Below are 17,535 nucleotides of genomic sequence, written 5' to 3' on the forward strand. Positions count from 1 at the left end.
TTTCTTTCTTTTCCTTCCTTCCTTCCTTCTCTCTCTTCTTTTTCTTTCTTTCTTTCTTTTTCTTTTTCTTTCTTTCTTTTCCTTCCTTCCTTCCTTCTCTCTCTTCTTTTTCTTTCTTTTCTTTCTTTCTTTTCCTTCTTTCCTTCCTTCCTTCTTTCTCTCTCTTTTTTTCTTTCTTTCTTTCTTTTCTTTCTCTTTTTCTTTTTCTTTTCCTTCCTTCCTTTTCTCTCTTCTTTTTCTTTCTTTCTTTCTTTTCCTTCCTTCCTTCCTTCCTTCCTTCCTTCCTTCCTTCCTTCCTTCTCTCTCTTCTTTTTCTTTCTTTTTCTTGTTTCTTTCTTTCTTTTCCTTCCTTCCTTCTCTCTCTTTCTTTCTTTCTTTTCCTTCCTTCCTTCCTTCCTCTCTCTCTTCTTTTTCTTTCTTTCTTTCTTTTTCTTTCTTCCTTCCTTCCTTCTCTCTCTTCTTTTTTTCTTTCTTTCTTTTCCTTCCTTCCTTCCTTCCTTCCTTCTTTTTTCTTTCTTTCTAATGAGATGATGTATGTTAACCAAACTTATTGTAGGAATCATCTCATGATATATGTAAGTCAAATCACAGTGTTGTACACCTTACACTTATACAGTACTTATGTCAATTATATCTCAATGCAACTGGGAAAAAAAATAAAATCACTAGCTAGGAAAAAGAAAATAATTGGGAGTGTATGGCTGTGTATTTTTCCCAGTGGCACAGAAAACTGTGAATTGATTTGGCAGTGAGTTTTAAGATGCAAATGAATTCACATGAATTTCTGACCAGCATGAGCAATTTGGAGAACAGCACAAAGCTGGATGAGAAAACAAAGCAAATGAACTACTCCCAAGTCTTGGCCCTCAGCAAATGCCTGGGAGGGGCAGAAAGCAGGAGATTTGAGCATTTTTGAAAACTGAGATTCACCAGGAACTCCACATTTGGTTCTGATCCTCCCTCCCGCCTCCACACTGGGCACTTCCTCCCGGCCTGAGAACTGAGTGTCTGCTTGTCCAGAACATTCTTGTTAAATCACTGGCTTGGAAAGTTGTGAAAAGAGTCAGCAGACCCTGAACCAGAGGGTAACCCAAACAGTTTATAAATGACAAGACCAGCCCTCTCTAGCAGATGGCTCTGATTCCACCCAGATGTGTGTGTGCAAAGGCAAATCTGTCGTGAAGCTGAAAGATTAAACAAACAGGCAGGTACCTCTGACGGGCTATACTGTCCAACTGTTGATGTTTATGGATCTTACCCCTTCTTTTTGGTTTGTACTTTATCACAAGCAGAGTCCAGAGAAAAAGGAGGTAGTGTAAACCCCTCCTTTGCTGGGAACGCACAGTGTCTCCTAGGGAGAATCTAGCTAGGAACTGGGAATCCTTGGTGTTATTTCTGGCTGCAATAGTAATTCATACGGTTGAGCAAATCATAAGCTTTTTTCTGCCTTCTGTTCCTCGTTCCATTCATTCTGATTTGTGTCCTTGTATCTCTTTGCCCCCCTTCCCACCCCCCACCCCTACCGTAAGCTACTTAGGAGGTTGATCATATATGGTAACGTGGGTATGTTGTATGCTTCTTCCTCTTTGCTTGCACTGTTCTTCTATGTGGAAACCCTCCCCTGAACTACAGCATGGACAAATCCTGTCTCTTCTTCTTTTTGAATCCTGCTCTGAGCACCCCGGAAATCCAGCAGTGTTTGTCGTCTGACCTTCTCCTGGCCTCCTTCGACTCCTACCAGGCATGGCCATTACCTCTCCCCCACTTGCCTGACTGATTTCCCCAGCTGCTTTGGAAGTTGCCGCAAATATCTTATCCTCTTCTTTTGTGTCTCTCCCTCAGTATCAGCACACTGACTGGCATGGAACTCAATAAATGTTGGTTGATTGAAAGGTAAAAAACAGTGTCAACACAGTGGCTACCTTTTTTTTTTTTTTATTGAATGCTTACTGTCTCCCAGAACCATGCTAAGAGCTTTGCAATGCAATATCTCACTCATGACAACAACATTTTGGGGTCTCATTTATGCTCATTTTACAGTGGAGGGAACTGAAGTTCATTAACAAGATAATGGTCATACAACTAGCAGGTGGTAAAACTGAGATGTAGCCCTAGAGCTCTAAGCTTCCTTTATGGTTCCACTCCCATGTCCCCCTGCCCCAATCAAGAAATACTTGATTGATGAAAACAACAATGATACAAGCTGGGAACATTTGCATTTGTGATTCATGAGGCCACAGGAATGGTAAGTAGGCAACTAAAACAGGAAAAGGGAGATAATGTGAGGACTCCACGCCTCAGCAAGAGCTTTGTAGGCAGCAGATTCTCATGTTGCATTCCCGTGTAGGCTGCACTGCTGAGTGCTTCAAACCCTGAATTCTGAACTCAAAAGGACTGGGTTTGAATCTTGGCCCTACGACTCACTAGCTGTTTGATCTTGAGTGACTGACTTAAAGCTTCCTTGTGCATAGCATTGGACAATAATGGTATCTCCCTCATTTGTTTGCCTTGAGGATTCAATATATACATGAAAAGTGCTCATATAAATTAATGTCAGCTATTATCATCCAGAATGTCTTGGGGCGCCTGGGTGGCTCAGTCAGTTAAGCACCTGCCTTCGGCTCAGGTCATGATCCCAGAGTCCTGGGATAGAGCCCCGCATCGGGCTCCCTGCTCAGCGAGGAGTCTGCTTCTCCCTCTGCACCCCCACCCCTGCCACATGCTTGCATGCTCAATCTCTCTCTCTCTCTCTGGAATAAATAAAATCTAACTTAGACCAAAGCAATTGAATCTAGGCTTATAGGCAGAAGTTGGGTATTTCACAGGGATTTTTTTGGGAAAGAGCTCTATTTTTACCCTTCCATTCCTAACACAACAAAGAAAGTGCAGACAAGTAGTTTCAGAAGAGGAGAAAGGCAACCCAAAGACCGTGTATTAAGGATTACCGAATACACAGCTGCCATGTTGACCCGAAACTCGTCATGACCGAGGTGAGAGCCAGGGTGGGCATCAGGAAGGTCCTCCTGCTGGTACAGGTTGATATTGCAGTATATTTATTGGCGTTTTCTACAATTTCTAAACCCAGTGATGAAGAGCCGATGCAAATCTGGCCTGAGATTGTTTCTTAGTCACTAGGTGACCTTGGGGCTGGGTGACCTAACCTCCATGTCTTCTCTGTAAACTGCGGTAATCATAGTAGCTACCTCAGAGGATCCTTGGGAGAATTAATGTATATGTAAAGGACTTGGAACCAAAGAAACACCTTTAATTTATTTTACTTTTTATAGTTATAACCAGTCTAGACAAGTATTTCCCTTGGGTGGTTGTGATGTAGCCTTGACAGAACAGAAGGGCTCACTCTAGACTACCCTAACAAGATTCCCCAGCACCCCAAGTGTTTTATTCTATAAAGTGGATTAAATATGGGAATTTTATTAGACAGCTTTGGCTGGAATTCTCAGAATCCTCTCTCAGCGATTCCCTCCCTGCCATGGTTATCTGATAATGTCGATCCAAATTCAGAAGCTGCGAATTTCTTTTTTTTCCTTTAAGGTTTGCTATCAGCAGGTGATACGCTCTGCATGCCCTGCAGAGAGCTTTTGGAGGAGGGCCAGGCCGTGTTGCAACGGCTGAGCCAATTCTTTCCAAGGGTTTACCTAAGGCTTCCTGGGCGTGGGAGGCAAACTAAATATAACATCGGTTGCTAAAAGGAGGCCACGCCAACCTCATCCGTGTCCCCGATTCCAACCCCGAGCACACAGTGAAAGCTGGCATTTCATCCCCTGTCTGCTACCATGCCTGGATCAGAGCCCTCAGCTGCAATTTGCCCCCCAGGGCAGAATATCAATAAGCACTTCCTCTTGCTCAGAAAATGCTTGGGGGTGCCCTGAGCTCTTGGCCAAGAGAGAAAACACACGGCAGGTTATTTGGCCCAGACCCGGAGACGCTGTGGAAAAGCCACAGCGGCCTCCCCAGAACAGGGAAATCACAAACAGAATGCTCCCTTAGGGAAACAGCAACAAAGCCACATGGTGTGGGAGACGCGGCCCCCGAGCTTGGATCCAGGCTCCTCGGGGAGGAGAGAACAGAGGGCCCTTCAGATTCCTAGGACCCACTACCCTGTGACTTGCATTCGGCTCTGAGTCCCCAGTGGCATCTGCTACCTGAAACACCCAAATTGCCTGCTTATAAGCTTGGGTCGCAGCTTGTTTATTTTCCGACAGAATTGTCCGTCAAGAGACTTCCTCAAATTTCCCCTGGAAACTTAAAAGGAAGCTCATGAATCACAATCCTATACACATTTTGGAAATTGAGGGTTTTTTTTCTTTCTTCGAGAAATTAAGAAATATTGTTTTGTATCCCCGCTCACTTCTCAGATGAGCTGATACAACATGACTAGATATCTGCAAACTTGCTTCTACTTTGTAGCAAATGAATACATTGATAATAATGGTTTAATATTTACTGAGCTCTTACTATTTATCAGGCATGGTCTAAGTATTTTATATATAATGCCTCATTCCAGAGTTTTTATTTCCATTTTATAGAGGAGGTTTGGTCTAAAAATTGGGACTTACACTGACTCCAGGGGACATTTTCTTAACCCAGGCTAAGCTGACCCTCTGCAGTAGGTGGGCCAGCTGCCCATGCACCTGCTCTTCCCAGCGTCCCTGTTGGCGGTGGTCATGTGACTGTTCAGGCCAATGGGATGTGAACAGAAGGGAAGACCACCACGGCTAGGTCTGACACCTAAAAAAGTCTGATGGGTGCTTCCCTTCTGTCTTCTTTTGGTAAGTGAATAGGTCACTGGGCCCCTAGAGGAGGGCAAAGTCCCAAGATTACCCTGAGTGATCCCACGGAAGGCTGTCTACCAACCAGGGTACTGTTGGACTTACTATGAGTGAGAACTAAATTTCTGCCATGTCACGTCGCTTAGGTTTCCAAGCTACCTGCTGCAGAAGCCCAAGTTACTTTAACTGATGTGCCCTATGATAAAAATGAATCGATTGTCCACAGTTGAAAAGTTACTATTCGTGGAGATATGGCAGAATGACCATATAGTTCTAAAGTGCATGCTTTCTCTCAATCTGCAGGGTGTACAGCCCCAATGAGGAAATTCTCCTCTCACTTGGAAAGATGATAGGGACCATGTACCCTGCTTCCATCTTCCAAAGGGAGTCAGCATGACATGAAAATAATCAGATTGCACAATCATCATTTATTGGGAACCCATCTGGTGTGGGGATGAGCTCATAGTCTTGACAAAGAAGAAAATTTCCAGCTGAGGTTGGTTGGTGGGCCTTCCCAAATAGCCTAGCTGGTTTTCAGAAGGTCCAGCAGTGGGTTAGGACAACACTAAGTGAAGAGCATCCAGTGGCCACACTGGTCAAGCTGTATGCTCACTGTTATTGTAAATGATATAAAACACATTGCACTTATTAAAGAAGGGCATGTGATTGATGGGCCTAACAAATTCAGTATTCTTATTCTGCCTACTGCAGCAACTTTGGGTCAGTAGCTAGTGTTACTCCTGCCCGTCTCACTCCTACCCCTTTGCCTTGTTCACTCCCACTTGCTCATGTGTTATGTCCTCAGGAATACTTCCCTGAACATATCTAAGAACAGGCAAGTTCACCAGGTACCTTGTCCTCAGAGCATTGACCACAAGTGTAATTTCACCTGAGTTTCTGTAATTATTACACTAGCACTACTGAGTGAATGAATGATTGTCAGATCTCCACCACTGGTATACAACCTCTATAAGAATATGGAATCATGTTTGGTTTTGTTCACCACCCCATCTCCAGAACATAGCCAATACCTCGCACATAGGAGGTGTTTGCTCATTATTTGTTAGATTGATGGACAAACACATGAATGAATGAGTGAACCTGCATTTAATAAGTGGAGAAACTGAGGCAGACATAGGCCATACCCAGATTCGCTGTAAAAGCTGGAAATGTAACTTTGAAGACTTGGCTCCAGCAGCTGCTGCTGATCATCGTTTTCCAAATGACTCTTGAAGGGGCTATTCAGAATCAGCTCGAATATGCATAGCTGGGCATTGCCCCAGAGCAAATGTCCAGCACTGCTCCTGAGGTCCTTCCCCAAAAGAGGCCAGCCACAAGCTTCCCTGAGCCTCGATGTGATGCCCTTTACTTATAACACCTCCCAGTGGTGTGGAGAACCTAAAAGAAGGGAAAGCATTTGAAAGCACTGGGTAAACTATAAAAAAGATATGCCTGTGTAGTTCTCTTAAAGGTAAGAAGTGTGAAAAATTGTCTCTCAAAGGATGGGATTTTGAAAAGATATCAGTTTGTGAAGAATAAGACATTCTGAGGATGTTAGGCAAAAAATCTCTGTTTAGCTAAATATCATGTTTTCATGGAGATGGCAGAGAAACTAGGGCCCCCCTGGACTCCATCAGCCCCAACCCAGAGATGCCCAAATATACAATTTAAGTGAAAAATTGGCTACTCCCCTTCTAATGGGATTACTATCCGCAGGCCCCACCTAGGTAGAATTTAGAAGCTCTCGTCATCCAAAGGTGGTCTGATATTGGTCCAATGCTAAAATTCTGAGTTGATTTGCACAGTGCTTTGAAAGTAGATTAGCATGTGTTGGGAGGGACTGAACCAAAGTGAAAGATGGTTGAAGCAGTAACTGACGGCTTTTTAAACCTCCAAAGTATTAGTTTCTTACTGGAACCAAGGAAAATGCCTTCCAGGAGGATGAAAACATACCCCATGTCAGACTCAAGAAATATTTTATGAACAAAGTAAAAATCGAGTTCTTACATTGTTTGTAAATTCTGTCCACATCAAAGAATTAGAAAAGCCAAGAATGGGAGTTTTACTCCCGGTCTGATTGCAGAGACGTGCTTCCGTGTCAATGTAAGAACATACTGTTGCAAAGGACAGGGTGTGTGACATTCAAGCCCTGGTGGAAATGGAAACACATCATCCTTTACTGACAGGCGCCAACCAGTGAGTGGAGGAAACCTTAAAACACACAAATGGGCAGACTTGACAAAACTTAGAAAGACATAGGATAAATTAGCTAATTGTTCTTCTTGGTGAAAGCCTTCCTTTTTTCCCCCTCCTTTACCCATAACACATGGTATAGATCACTGGAGAAAAGGCTAAGCCCCACGCCATATGTAGGCATTAAATAATACAAAGGGCACAGCCCTTTGAAAACATACATTGCCATAACACAATGATGAAAGGGGAACAGCAAAAATAGCAAATTGAGAATCAAAGCCTAACTTTCCACATGTGGAAACGTTTGCTGGAATCACGGCAAAACCCACTGGCCCCAGATTGGTTGAGTTAGTTGTTTCAGAAGATACAGATGAATCACTGAAAACCCAATCTCATTTGAGAGGACTGGCGCGTCATTAGGAGAACGTAGCACTGTCCTCACTATAACTAGTCATGCGGACAGCGGACAACATTGCACTTTCAAAATAGTTCAATTTCCTGGGTGATAGACACTGGGGAGGGTATGTGCTCTGGTAAGCGCTGTGAATTGTGCAAGACTGTTGAATCCCAGATCTGTACCTCTGAAACAAATAATGCAATATATGTTAAGAAAAAAAAAAAGAAGAAGATAGCAGGAGGGGAAGAATGAAGGGGGGGAAATGGGAGGGGGAGATGAACCATGAGAGACGATGGATTCTGAAAAACAAACTGAGGGTTCTAGAGGGGAGGGGGGTGGGAGGATGGGTTGGCCTGGTGATGGGTATTGAGGAGGGCACGTTCTGCATGGAGCACTGGGTGTTATGCACAAACAATGAATCATGGAACCCTACATCTAAAACTAATGATGGAATGTATGGGGATTAACATAACAATAAAAAAATAAAAGTAAAAAAAATAGTTCAATTTCTAGAACCTCTCAGTTTCAGAAACATGTTTTCTACTAGGAAGAAGACACACGAAACTTTCTCGCTGACGATGAACCCCATCCCAGGATGGTAGGGCCCGTCTGTGGATTAGCTGACGGTGTGTGTGTGTGTATCCAGGTCATTGGAGGCCTGACTCTGGGCCACAAAGAGCTAGGGGTAGAGACCTGGGATGAAACTGGTACATATAATTTAAAAAGGACTCTTTCCTGATTCCTGACACTTGGGTGGTCATGAGAGCCACTTGTCCATATTTCCTCCCAGAAGCAGCGGTGATGGGTGAATACAGATAATTTGAAAACCATGGAACAGAACACACTTCTCAGAGGAAGGTGGGAATGTGCCCTGGGACATTTTTCTACTCCTACTCTTTCTGATACAGCTTCTATCCTAAAATCAGGAGGACCAAGTATGTGGCCTCTTTTGTGCTTTGTTCAGCAGGCATCAGAAAATAAAAAGCAGAAACAAAGTTGACAACTCTCATGAAGGGTGCAGTTTCTAGAAATAGACCAAAAATAAAAAGATAAAAAACAATTTTAAAAACTGATGACATCCAACTTAAAAAAATCACAATCTAAAACAGGCTCACACATGCCATACATATGTGATCCCCATCTTCGGGGCCAGAGGCAATTTATGGCACGGCAATAATTCAGGTTGTTGGTCTTATTTATTTTATTTTTCCTATAATTCATACTGCACAACCGGGAGGTTGGGGGGGTGGCTGGGAGGGTAAGGGATGCATTCATCGCGAAGCTTAAACTCCAGGGTTCCTCGCTTCTTGGTCTCTCCTAGGTCTCCGGGACAATTCCTAGCAATATGTGCACCTACTCATATTTGCATAAATGAGCTATTTTAATTGTCATCAGTTATGACTCATGGCTCTTTCCTCACTGACTTCCCCTCTGTTAAACCTCCCCTCTTGATCAGGTAGCATCCGACTGGCTGTGGGCATTTTTGGAATAAAGCTAAGGGTAAAGTTGAGTTGAGGTACTCGTAGTTTGAGTTTAGTGGGATGTATGTATGAGGTTCACAGTCATTTCCAGCTATGAAAAGATGGAAATGAGCTGCACCAGTGTGGAAATGGATTCCAGCCAGGTTCCTCACCCCTAGGTGCCGACATCTTGTGTCATTCACGACAGTCCAGAGAGAGACCTTATGCAGATATTACTCCATGTTACAGCACCTGGCTGTGGACAGGTATATGACCTCCACCCACACAGGAGAAATAAGGTTTAAAATGCTAGGAGCAAGGGGCACCTGGGTGGCTCAGTCAGTTAAGCATCTGCCTTGGCTCAGGTCACGATCTCAGGGTCCTGGGATCAAGCCCCACGTGGTGGTGGGGGGGGGGGCTCCCTGCTCAGCGGGAAGTCTGCTTCTCCTTCTCCCTTTGCCCCTCTCCCTGCCTGTGCTCTCTCTCTCAAATAAATAAATAAAATCTCTTTAAAAATAAATAAAATAAAATGCTAGGAGCCAGAAGCTAGTCTGTGGAGAAACCTTCCAACCACCAGACCAGTAAAATTATAAGAGATTGTTTCTCATAACACCTAGTCGAAAGTGGAAGTTTTTCCCCCTGTAAGGAGTTTATATAATATACAACATACACAATTACAAAAGCACCCTATAATTTTTTTTCTTATCAAAGGGAATAGGATGTAATCGAATTTTCCCAGAATTCCTGTGTTTAGAGGGCACACACCTGTGCCCTTACTGTAAACAAGTATGTTAGGTAACAGATCATATGGAAACGAAGCTTGGCAGAAGGCTTTCCAAATTTGACAGCAATTCTAAAAATTTGCACACTATTTCCAACAACGAGTGTGCCTGAAACATTTCTAACGTAACAGTAATGGGGGGGCACATTCCGCTCCGCTGTGCGAGAGGAAGACAGTGATTTCCTCGTGAAGAAGAGATCAAAGAGTAAGGCAGTCGGGACACCTGGGTGGCTCAGTTGGTTAAGCGTCTGCCCCCAGTTCGGGTTATGATCCCAGAGTCCCGGGATCGAGTCCTGCATCGGGCTCCTTGCTCAGCAGGGAGTCTGCTTCCCCTTCTGCCTGACTCCCTCTCTATCTCTGACAAATAAATAAATAAAATCTTAAAAAAAAAAAAGAGTAAGGCAGTCAAAAGATGCAGGACAAAGAAGGATAACAGTTAATTAACAGACATGTCATTTCTCTGGATTTTGTGATGCTTACGGTATTTGTCTGCTGCCTTCCATTTGAGTGTGCTGTGATTTTCCATTCACACCTAAGTTTGCATAATTTTTAAGTCATTTTTCTTTCAAAACTCCCCCCCTCCAATTATAGAATTATAGATTCTATATCGATTGTAGGCTCCACGATGAACCCTTGTCCGAGAGAGGGATGTGGGAAAGAAGTGCTGGGAGCCAACCACTGTGGAAAGGCAGAGGTCCCTGCAGGGAAGAGCCCGGTGCTCCCAGCGGTGTGACCTCGAGCTGGAGCATGATGGGGATCTGGGAATGAGGGGCATTCCCCCAGGGACTGTAGTCGAGTCCTGTTCTAGATGGGGTCACTACATGCTGACTAACATGATACCCTCTGCGTGATCTCACATGATCACGTTCATTCTTGGAATAATAAAAGCAGCTCACATTTACGGAGTGCTTTGCATGTGCCACGCAATGGGCTTAATTTGAACTGAGTTCATCCTCATGATGATCTCATCCTTAATTATAACCCTCACTTTTTAGGGGTCACAGTGCTTTTTGTCTTCCATTAGTGGTTCCTACTAATATCGTGGATCATATACAGAGTGCCAGCCCCTGTGCTTAGATATTCTGAATCATTAAGTCTAAGGTGGGTCTCATGAAATTAATGTATGTGTGTGTATATTTTAAAGTGGCCCCCCTGTGATTCTGCTGCTGCTTATTGAGGTTTTGCAAGTATCTGCTTACTCTCTGACAGTAGAATGAGGCTCTCTGCTCAAGGACCCTCTAGCACATTAGAATCACCTGGAAAGCTTTAAAAACAAACCAATGCCCAGATCCCACATCAATTAAATCAGAATCTCTGGGAGTCAGGCTTGTGTATGGGGAGTTTCTAAATCTTCCTAATTGAATCTAAAGTTCAGCCAGGATTGATAGCTATCACTCTGGGCCACAGAGAGACTGTAAACCATGAAACCATTGCTATGAAATAATAGAAAAAAGTATATATTGGTCTCTGCGCCTGCTTGCTGGCGCAGAGCTCCTAAAACCCTTGTAGTTTTCCTAAGTGGTAAGAGCACGGGGAACATCTTCTGTTCTAATATTTGGTCTTTGACCCTGGTTCCTGACACAGAGCTCCTAAATCCCTTGGAATTTCCTGGGTGGTAGCAGTGTCTTTTGTTCTGATGAGGTGACTCTGGGTGGGATCCTGGATGGGGGCTGCTCACCAGAAACCCAAGCCATAATTAGAAGCTTGGAATGTTCAGCCCCACCCTTCCATCTTCTAGGAAGGGGAGAGGGGCTGGAAATGGACTTAATGATTGATCAAGCCTTCTTGGAAAAGCCTCCATTAAAATCCCAAAAGTCCTGGGGTTCGGAGAGCTTCCAGGGTGGTGAGCACAGCTACCTGCCAGGGAGGTGGCACAACCCAAACTCTCCAAGGGGACAGGAACCCAGGATCCTCCCAGACGCCCCCTATGTATCTCTTCATCATCTTTTGTCACATCCTTTATCACATCATCAACTGGTAAACGTAAGAAGTGTCTCCCTGAGTTCTGTGAGCTGTTCTAGCAACGATGGAATCCAGGAAGGGGGTCCAGGGAACCTCCGATTTGTGGCCAAGTCTTGGGGAATCTGGGACCTACTACTTGTGACTGGCATCTCACGTGGGGGCGGTTTTGTGGGTCTGAGCTCCTCATCTGGGGAGTCTGTGTCCAGATTGCTCAGTGTGAAACACACCCACCCCTGGTACCAGAGTGTCATGAGGATGGTAGCAGGGTGTGAATAAGGGAGAACACACAGACTTTTCTCCAATTAACTAAACAAAATATATAGGAATGGCCATTAGTCACCTTATCACCAATAAAGACAATCTTGATAAATTTTTTCCCAAGATAGAAAACAGTAAGAGGACAGTTTGTTGAAAAACAGCACATCCCACTTGTATATGCTTTCGTATGTGAAACACACTCTCATGAACGTGCCCTTACTTAATCCGCGCACCACTTTGAACTATCATCCCTGCTCTAGAAGGAAGGAAGCAAAGGCTATGAGAGAATAAAAGATATTCTGGTAAAGTCTTCCCTGAGCAAAGTTAGTTTCTCTCTGCTCTTTCCTTGAAGACTCTATTAGTCAAAAACAAAATTTGGTTTCTTGACTCTTCCCCAGGAGGCTGTGACCTTTGGAGGATGAGCCTGTATTTTATTTTAAATGTCTTTTTAAACCAACCCTGCTTGCCTATGTGAGTGGGGGCTGGGAACAGGGGGATGGTAAGTCCTGTCTGGAACTCATTCCGGCCAGGTGCTTTGGGCTTTGGGCTCCCCTACCTACTCCCTACTCCTCAGCTTGGCTCTGCAGACTGCTGACTGGCCACCTTGGACATCTGGGTTAGTGAACTGTTTAGACTTGCCATCCTGGCTCTCCCTTCAGTGACTGGATTCCGCTTGTATGTGTGGGCATTACCTGCTGGCTGTGGACAAGGCTGTGCGGGTTACAGGCATCTGCCCCTGGGCTGACCAGCCCGGCTCAGCCAGAGACAGGTGGTGAATGAGGCTGAGGTGCGATTAGCTAGCTTCTCACAGGGCTGGTGAACTGACCTGAGGCTGAGCAGAGACAATTTGTTTTTCCCAGGCCTGGTGGCCAATAATCCAATGTTCTCCTCAGGACACTCACAATGTTAAAGGAAGTTCTGTAAAAGCCCCCTGGGTGGGGCTAGCTCACCCTGCTTCCCTGATGTAGAGTCTTGGTTTTTATATAGCTTGATGAGACATGAGAGGAGACAAACAAGAGGTAAATTGGGAGACCGGGGTAAGGGGTCAGGACCCCCAAACTCATGCGCAATCACGGTAACAACTGGGAAGACAGAATTTTCCTAAGGAATTATACCAAACGCCAACCAGGGGTTCAGGAAAAGCTTCAAATGGACAAACCAGCCACATGACTACTTGAATCTCCCATCTGGGAGATTTTTTCCAGAATTCTTTCAGATTCACAACTCATCATTTGGAAACACTGTATACATTTTTCAGACTGCTGTCCAATTTGGGAAGACTGCTCTCAAGTTTCTTTTGTGATATATTACAGATAGATTTGCTATTTGTAGTAAAACTCCAGGTATGTGCCCTTCAAACACAAGAATTCTGGAAAAAGATCTCATTCCCAGAAACCACTTGAACCACGTTCACCCCATCTGCCAACAAGGTGATGAAGAAGCAGGACTGGGAGTCCTGGAGGGTTATGTCCCTCTGTGAAGTCAACACAGGGCTCTTGGGCGTGTCTTCCAAAGAAACGTCCCTTTCCAAGGCAAGTCCAGACATTCCATGAGGTGGGGCCAGGGGAGGGGTGGCCACATGGCCCTGTACTGTTTAGCAATTACAGTTCATTAAGGGATTATATGCTGCCAAATTACGCCTAAAAATACAAAGGCCAGCTGTATGTCCTTGGTTCCAAGCAGTGGGGTAAGCCAGCTAACTGAGAGAGCAAAACCACTCAAGTTGACTTAATGAGGGAAACTAGGTTGCAAAAACCACCAGCGGAGGAAGAGCTAGTGACATTCCCTTCGAGAAGCAGTCAGGGGAAGAGCTGCCCATTACTACTCTGCCTTCACAACCCCCAGTAAGGTCCGAGTCCTTTCTCTCAGTCTGGGCTGGGGATGTCCCCGTGGCAAGCAGGACCTGGCTTCATGCCACCAGTCCGGATGGATGATGGGGAAACCAGACCCTCTCATCTCCTCCATGTGAAGGGCTCTGCACCCCAAGCCAGTGGACTCAGAAGGGCCACCCTCCTGCAGAAAATGTTCTCTCTTGAGAAAAAGAGGCTGCGTGTGGATGTGTGACTTCAGAGGCTGCTGAGGAAGCCACCAAAGGGCAGGAAGGTGAGGACAGAGACTCAGTATTGTTTCTCAGTGTTCTTCCCTCCTTGTCTCCTGTCCCATGGCCACCCGCTCCTTACCAGCTGGTCACCACCCCCAACACACACACACACACACACACACACACACAATCTTTTGAGAAAACAGCATTTCTTCTGTGAGAGGACCATGAACCCATGCCTTTTTAGCCAGAAAAACCTTGCTTTAAATCACAGGGCTCTGTCATTTACTAACAGTGTGACTTTGAATGAACGATAAACCTTCCCTGAGTTTCAATAACCCCATCTCAAAACAGTGACAAAAGCACCTACTCTACCCCTTTGTTCGGAAGACTGAACTGCATCCTATTTACGAAGCACCTCTCACGGTGCCCGGTACCTAGAAGATGATGCTCAATTAATGTTAGCCCCTTCCCCACTATTACAACACGCTTCATAGCACTAAACGTGATAGCAGCTTACACTCCTTCCCCACCATCCCCCTCTGATTTCTTATGCTGCAAAGAAATGTAAGAGGAACTTCAGATCCCACCTGGTAGACAGCCCTGGAGATGCACCATGGTTTCAGCATCAGCTGCAGGACCCGAAGGTGTCCCCCTCGACACGTCCTCAGCACCCGGGAAGTCAGGCCCCACACGGGACGGTCCCAGCTACATTGCAGGTCTTCTGAGCCCAGCGTCCCTGCAGCCATGCCAGCTCCAGGCCCCGCCTTTAACCCTCTGGTCCCAGGCCCCACATACAGGGCTGTGTTCTTTTAGTAACACAAAGTTCAAATGTCACCAAGATTTAATCGGGTAAGGGAAAAATGCAGTCAAAATAACTCTGTTTCCTCTGTCCCATTCTCCTCTCCTCCTACCTTCCCTCTACCCTCACTAATCTGCAGGGACTGTTTTCCCTCAAGGATTAGCAAATAGCTCCTAAATCAAAATGTTTTCTCCCTGTCTCTGGGAACTAACCAGGGACAAGGTAAAAATAAGCCTCTCACCCTGCAGATAATCGTACATCCCTCCCTGTCGGGGGACTGCTGCGGACACAGAGCTGACTTTGGGGGCAGGTCCACCCAAAATCGAGGGAAGAGCATCAGCCCCGAGTCATCACTGGGTTCTCGTGGTTTCGAGATTCCATCCAGGGTGAGAAGCAAAGGGGAAGGAGCTCTGGCTTGCCCTGCCAAAATTCCCAAGGCATTCCATCTCTTCTCTTAACTCTTTAAAACTTAGAGAACCAAAGATTTTCTGCATGGTGAAGCAAGAAGTCCAACTTTGTATCAACACTGGAGAGATTACTATTTCTGGGGGCACTTTACAAAAACGCCCACATTTTCTTTGGACATTTCCCAAGTTTACATTAGGATTAAAAGGGCTGCAAGAAAACCTATCTATCAGATTTAGTATCAACATCTGTGATTTTGGAGGAAAGCAGATAAAAGAAGGAAAGGCAATGTATCTCATTTCTCCCCATAACGGGGCATTTTCTGCAAAAGCTCTTGCAACTCTTTTATGTGTTGGATAAGCCCCATGAAGACCTTAACCCAAGGAAAGACATCCAGTTAAACAGGGTACAGCTATTTGCCATGTCTATTAAGTTTTTTGAGTTTTGGTCATTTTTTTAGATTTTTTTATTTACTTGAGAGAGAGAGCAAGGGCCAGTGAGTGTGGTGGGAGGGGTAGAGGGAGAAAGAGAAAGAGAATCTCAAGCAGATTCTGCGCTGAGCGCGGAGCCCGATATGGGGCTTGATTTCACAACCCTGAGATCATGATCTGAACCAAAACCAAGAGTCGGATGCTCAACCAACTGAGCCACCCAGGTGCCCCAAGTTTTGATCATTTTTAACCTTGTTTCAGAAGGGCATCTGCATCCGAATTCAATTGGTTATACGCCAAAAGATGAGATCCCAAAGTGGGAAGGGCAGGCAAGGTGTAGGGGAAGATTCAGTCACAACACAAGCTGTACAGTTAACAGTAGAGGCGTGTTTAGACTTAAATTTTGATTCCATGGTCCTGAAGAACCATAGTAGTTACTGAGGCATATTTGCTTTCTGCACATCCTTCCCACGGATTAATTGATTGATTATCTTGTCTCTTTAATTCAAAACTTTCATGTCATCAGAAAAATAGTCAAGCCTAACTCACTAACCTACGGGAGTGTCCAGGAGTCAGACGTACCTGAGTTTGAATTTGGCCCTACCACTTAACTGTGTGACCTTAGACAAATTAATTGATTTCTCTGACTTATTTCTTTATCTGTAAGAGGAAAATCATAATGACCTCACAGGGTTGTTGTGAGGATCAAATGAGGTGATATACTTAAAGTGGGTAACACAGGGTATGGCATGTAGCTGATTTTAATTTTTTTTTTTTTGAGCACTTAACCACGATCAGGCAAGTCAAGGACATGCCTACCACTGATGACACAAAACTCTTGTGATGATTTAAAATTTTGTGTTTCTCTAAATCATCTTCTCTTAATTCCTTTTCTCTTTTTGCTATGGATAAATGAATTCATTAATTAATATGTGAAGACCATTTTCATTTAAACTCTTCTTTGATGAATTTTATCACCATGAATAATAGCTCTAGGGTAAAACATTACGCATGATTTCATTCCTGTATATTATTCCTTTATTTCCACACAGTCTGTCATAAAAGGTGAGGGGATACTAAGGAATCTTGCCTTTCTACAAACACGCCATCAGCAGATTGTTTTATTAAGACAGAAAGAAGGAAGGAGGAAGGAGAAAGAAAAGAAGGAAGGAAGGAAAGAAAGAGAAGCAAAGTTAAAAAACAAATAGTATGTGGAAAATGATTGCTCCATTAACATTAGTTAACCACCTTGGAATTCTCAAGAAAAAACAAAGGCAAGCTACATCATAGTTAGCTTTTGCCTGTGTCCCTGAGCTCATGGTCTCCATCCTCTGGGGATTTTGGCTGTGAACCAGGCTCTTATCCGAAGCATGTAATTATGGAATAGATAGGGACAGTTTTAAAGGCGCTGTTTTACTCTATGATTAAACAATGTGACTTAAAAAACTTTTTTTAAGTTAAATATATATATTTAGCTTATGGTCTAGGAATCTTTTAAGTATAAAGGTGCCATAATAAGCTTTTAAAAACATGCCTGAATATGAACATATCAGTTCCTGAGAACAGCAAGACTTACTCAAACTGCCCTGAAATCTTTACCACTCCTGGGGACAGACACGTCCTCTGAGGAGCCTGGTAACTTTAGCAGATGGGCTGGTGCAGGACACTGCCCAGTGTCTTCAGCTGTCTCTGGTTCTGCCCTAGATCTGAGGTCGATCATTCAGACTTTGACAGGGCAGCTTCCCCGACGGCGGATGGGAGGTTGTACGTGCAAACAGCACCATTACCATTGACCATGAAGCCCTGTGCTTTGAAGGCGATTTAGAATGCTCAGAGCAATGGGACACAGATGTGTGTGTGTGTCGTTGTGCGTGTCTGTGTCCATGTACGTATGTATATCTGCGTGTCTGTCTGAGCTCGTGGGTCTGCGTATGCATCTGGGGGAGGAGATTACGGTGCAGAGGACGGCAGCAGCCCGCGCAGACCCCATGCCTATTGTGATGGGACGGGGACAG

The 17,535-nt window shown here is 44.6% G+C and overlaps 1 protein-coding gene across 12 annotated transcripts in view; it reads right to left on the reverse strand.

The window, feature by feature from the left end:
- FRMD4A (FERM domain containing 4A) overlaps window positions 1–17,535 on the reverse strand; it is a 330,684-nt gene that overhangs the window by 267,347 nt on the left and 45,802 nt on the right. For 4 of the 12 annotated variants that reach the window (XM_081820618.1, XM_081820617.1, XM_081820616.1 and 1 more), the window contains exon 1: window positions 14,473–14,657. The exons of 4 other annotated variants lie outside the window; for them this stretch is intronic. In XM_081820618.1, the coding sequence (XP_081676744.1) occupies window positions 14,473–14,631 (159 nt within the window). In that variant the 5' untranslated portion in view covers window positions 14,632–14,657. Of the gene's footprint in view, window positions 1–14,472; window positions 14,658–17,535 lie in introns of those variants that run through there. 4 more of the 12 variants (XR_014145475.1, XM_081820613.1, XM_081820624.1 and 1 more) reach the window with 2 other exon arrangements.

Source organism: Leptonychotes weddellii, chromosome 5 (assembly GCF_054177405.1).
Source record: "Leptonychotes weddellii isolate Sample4059 chromosome 5, ASM5417740v2, whole genome shotgun sequence".
NCBI classification, from domain to species: Eukaryota; Metazoa; Chordata; class Mammalia; order Carnivora; family Phocidae; genus Leptonychotes; species Leptonychotes weddellii.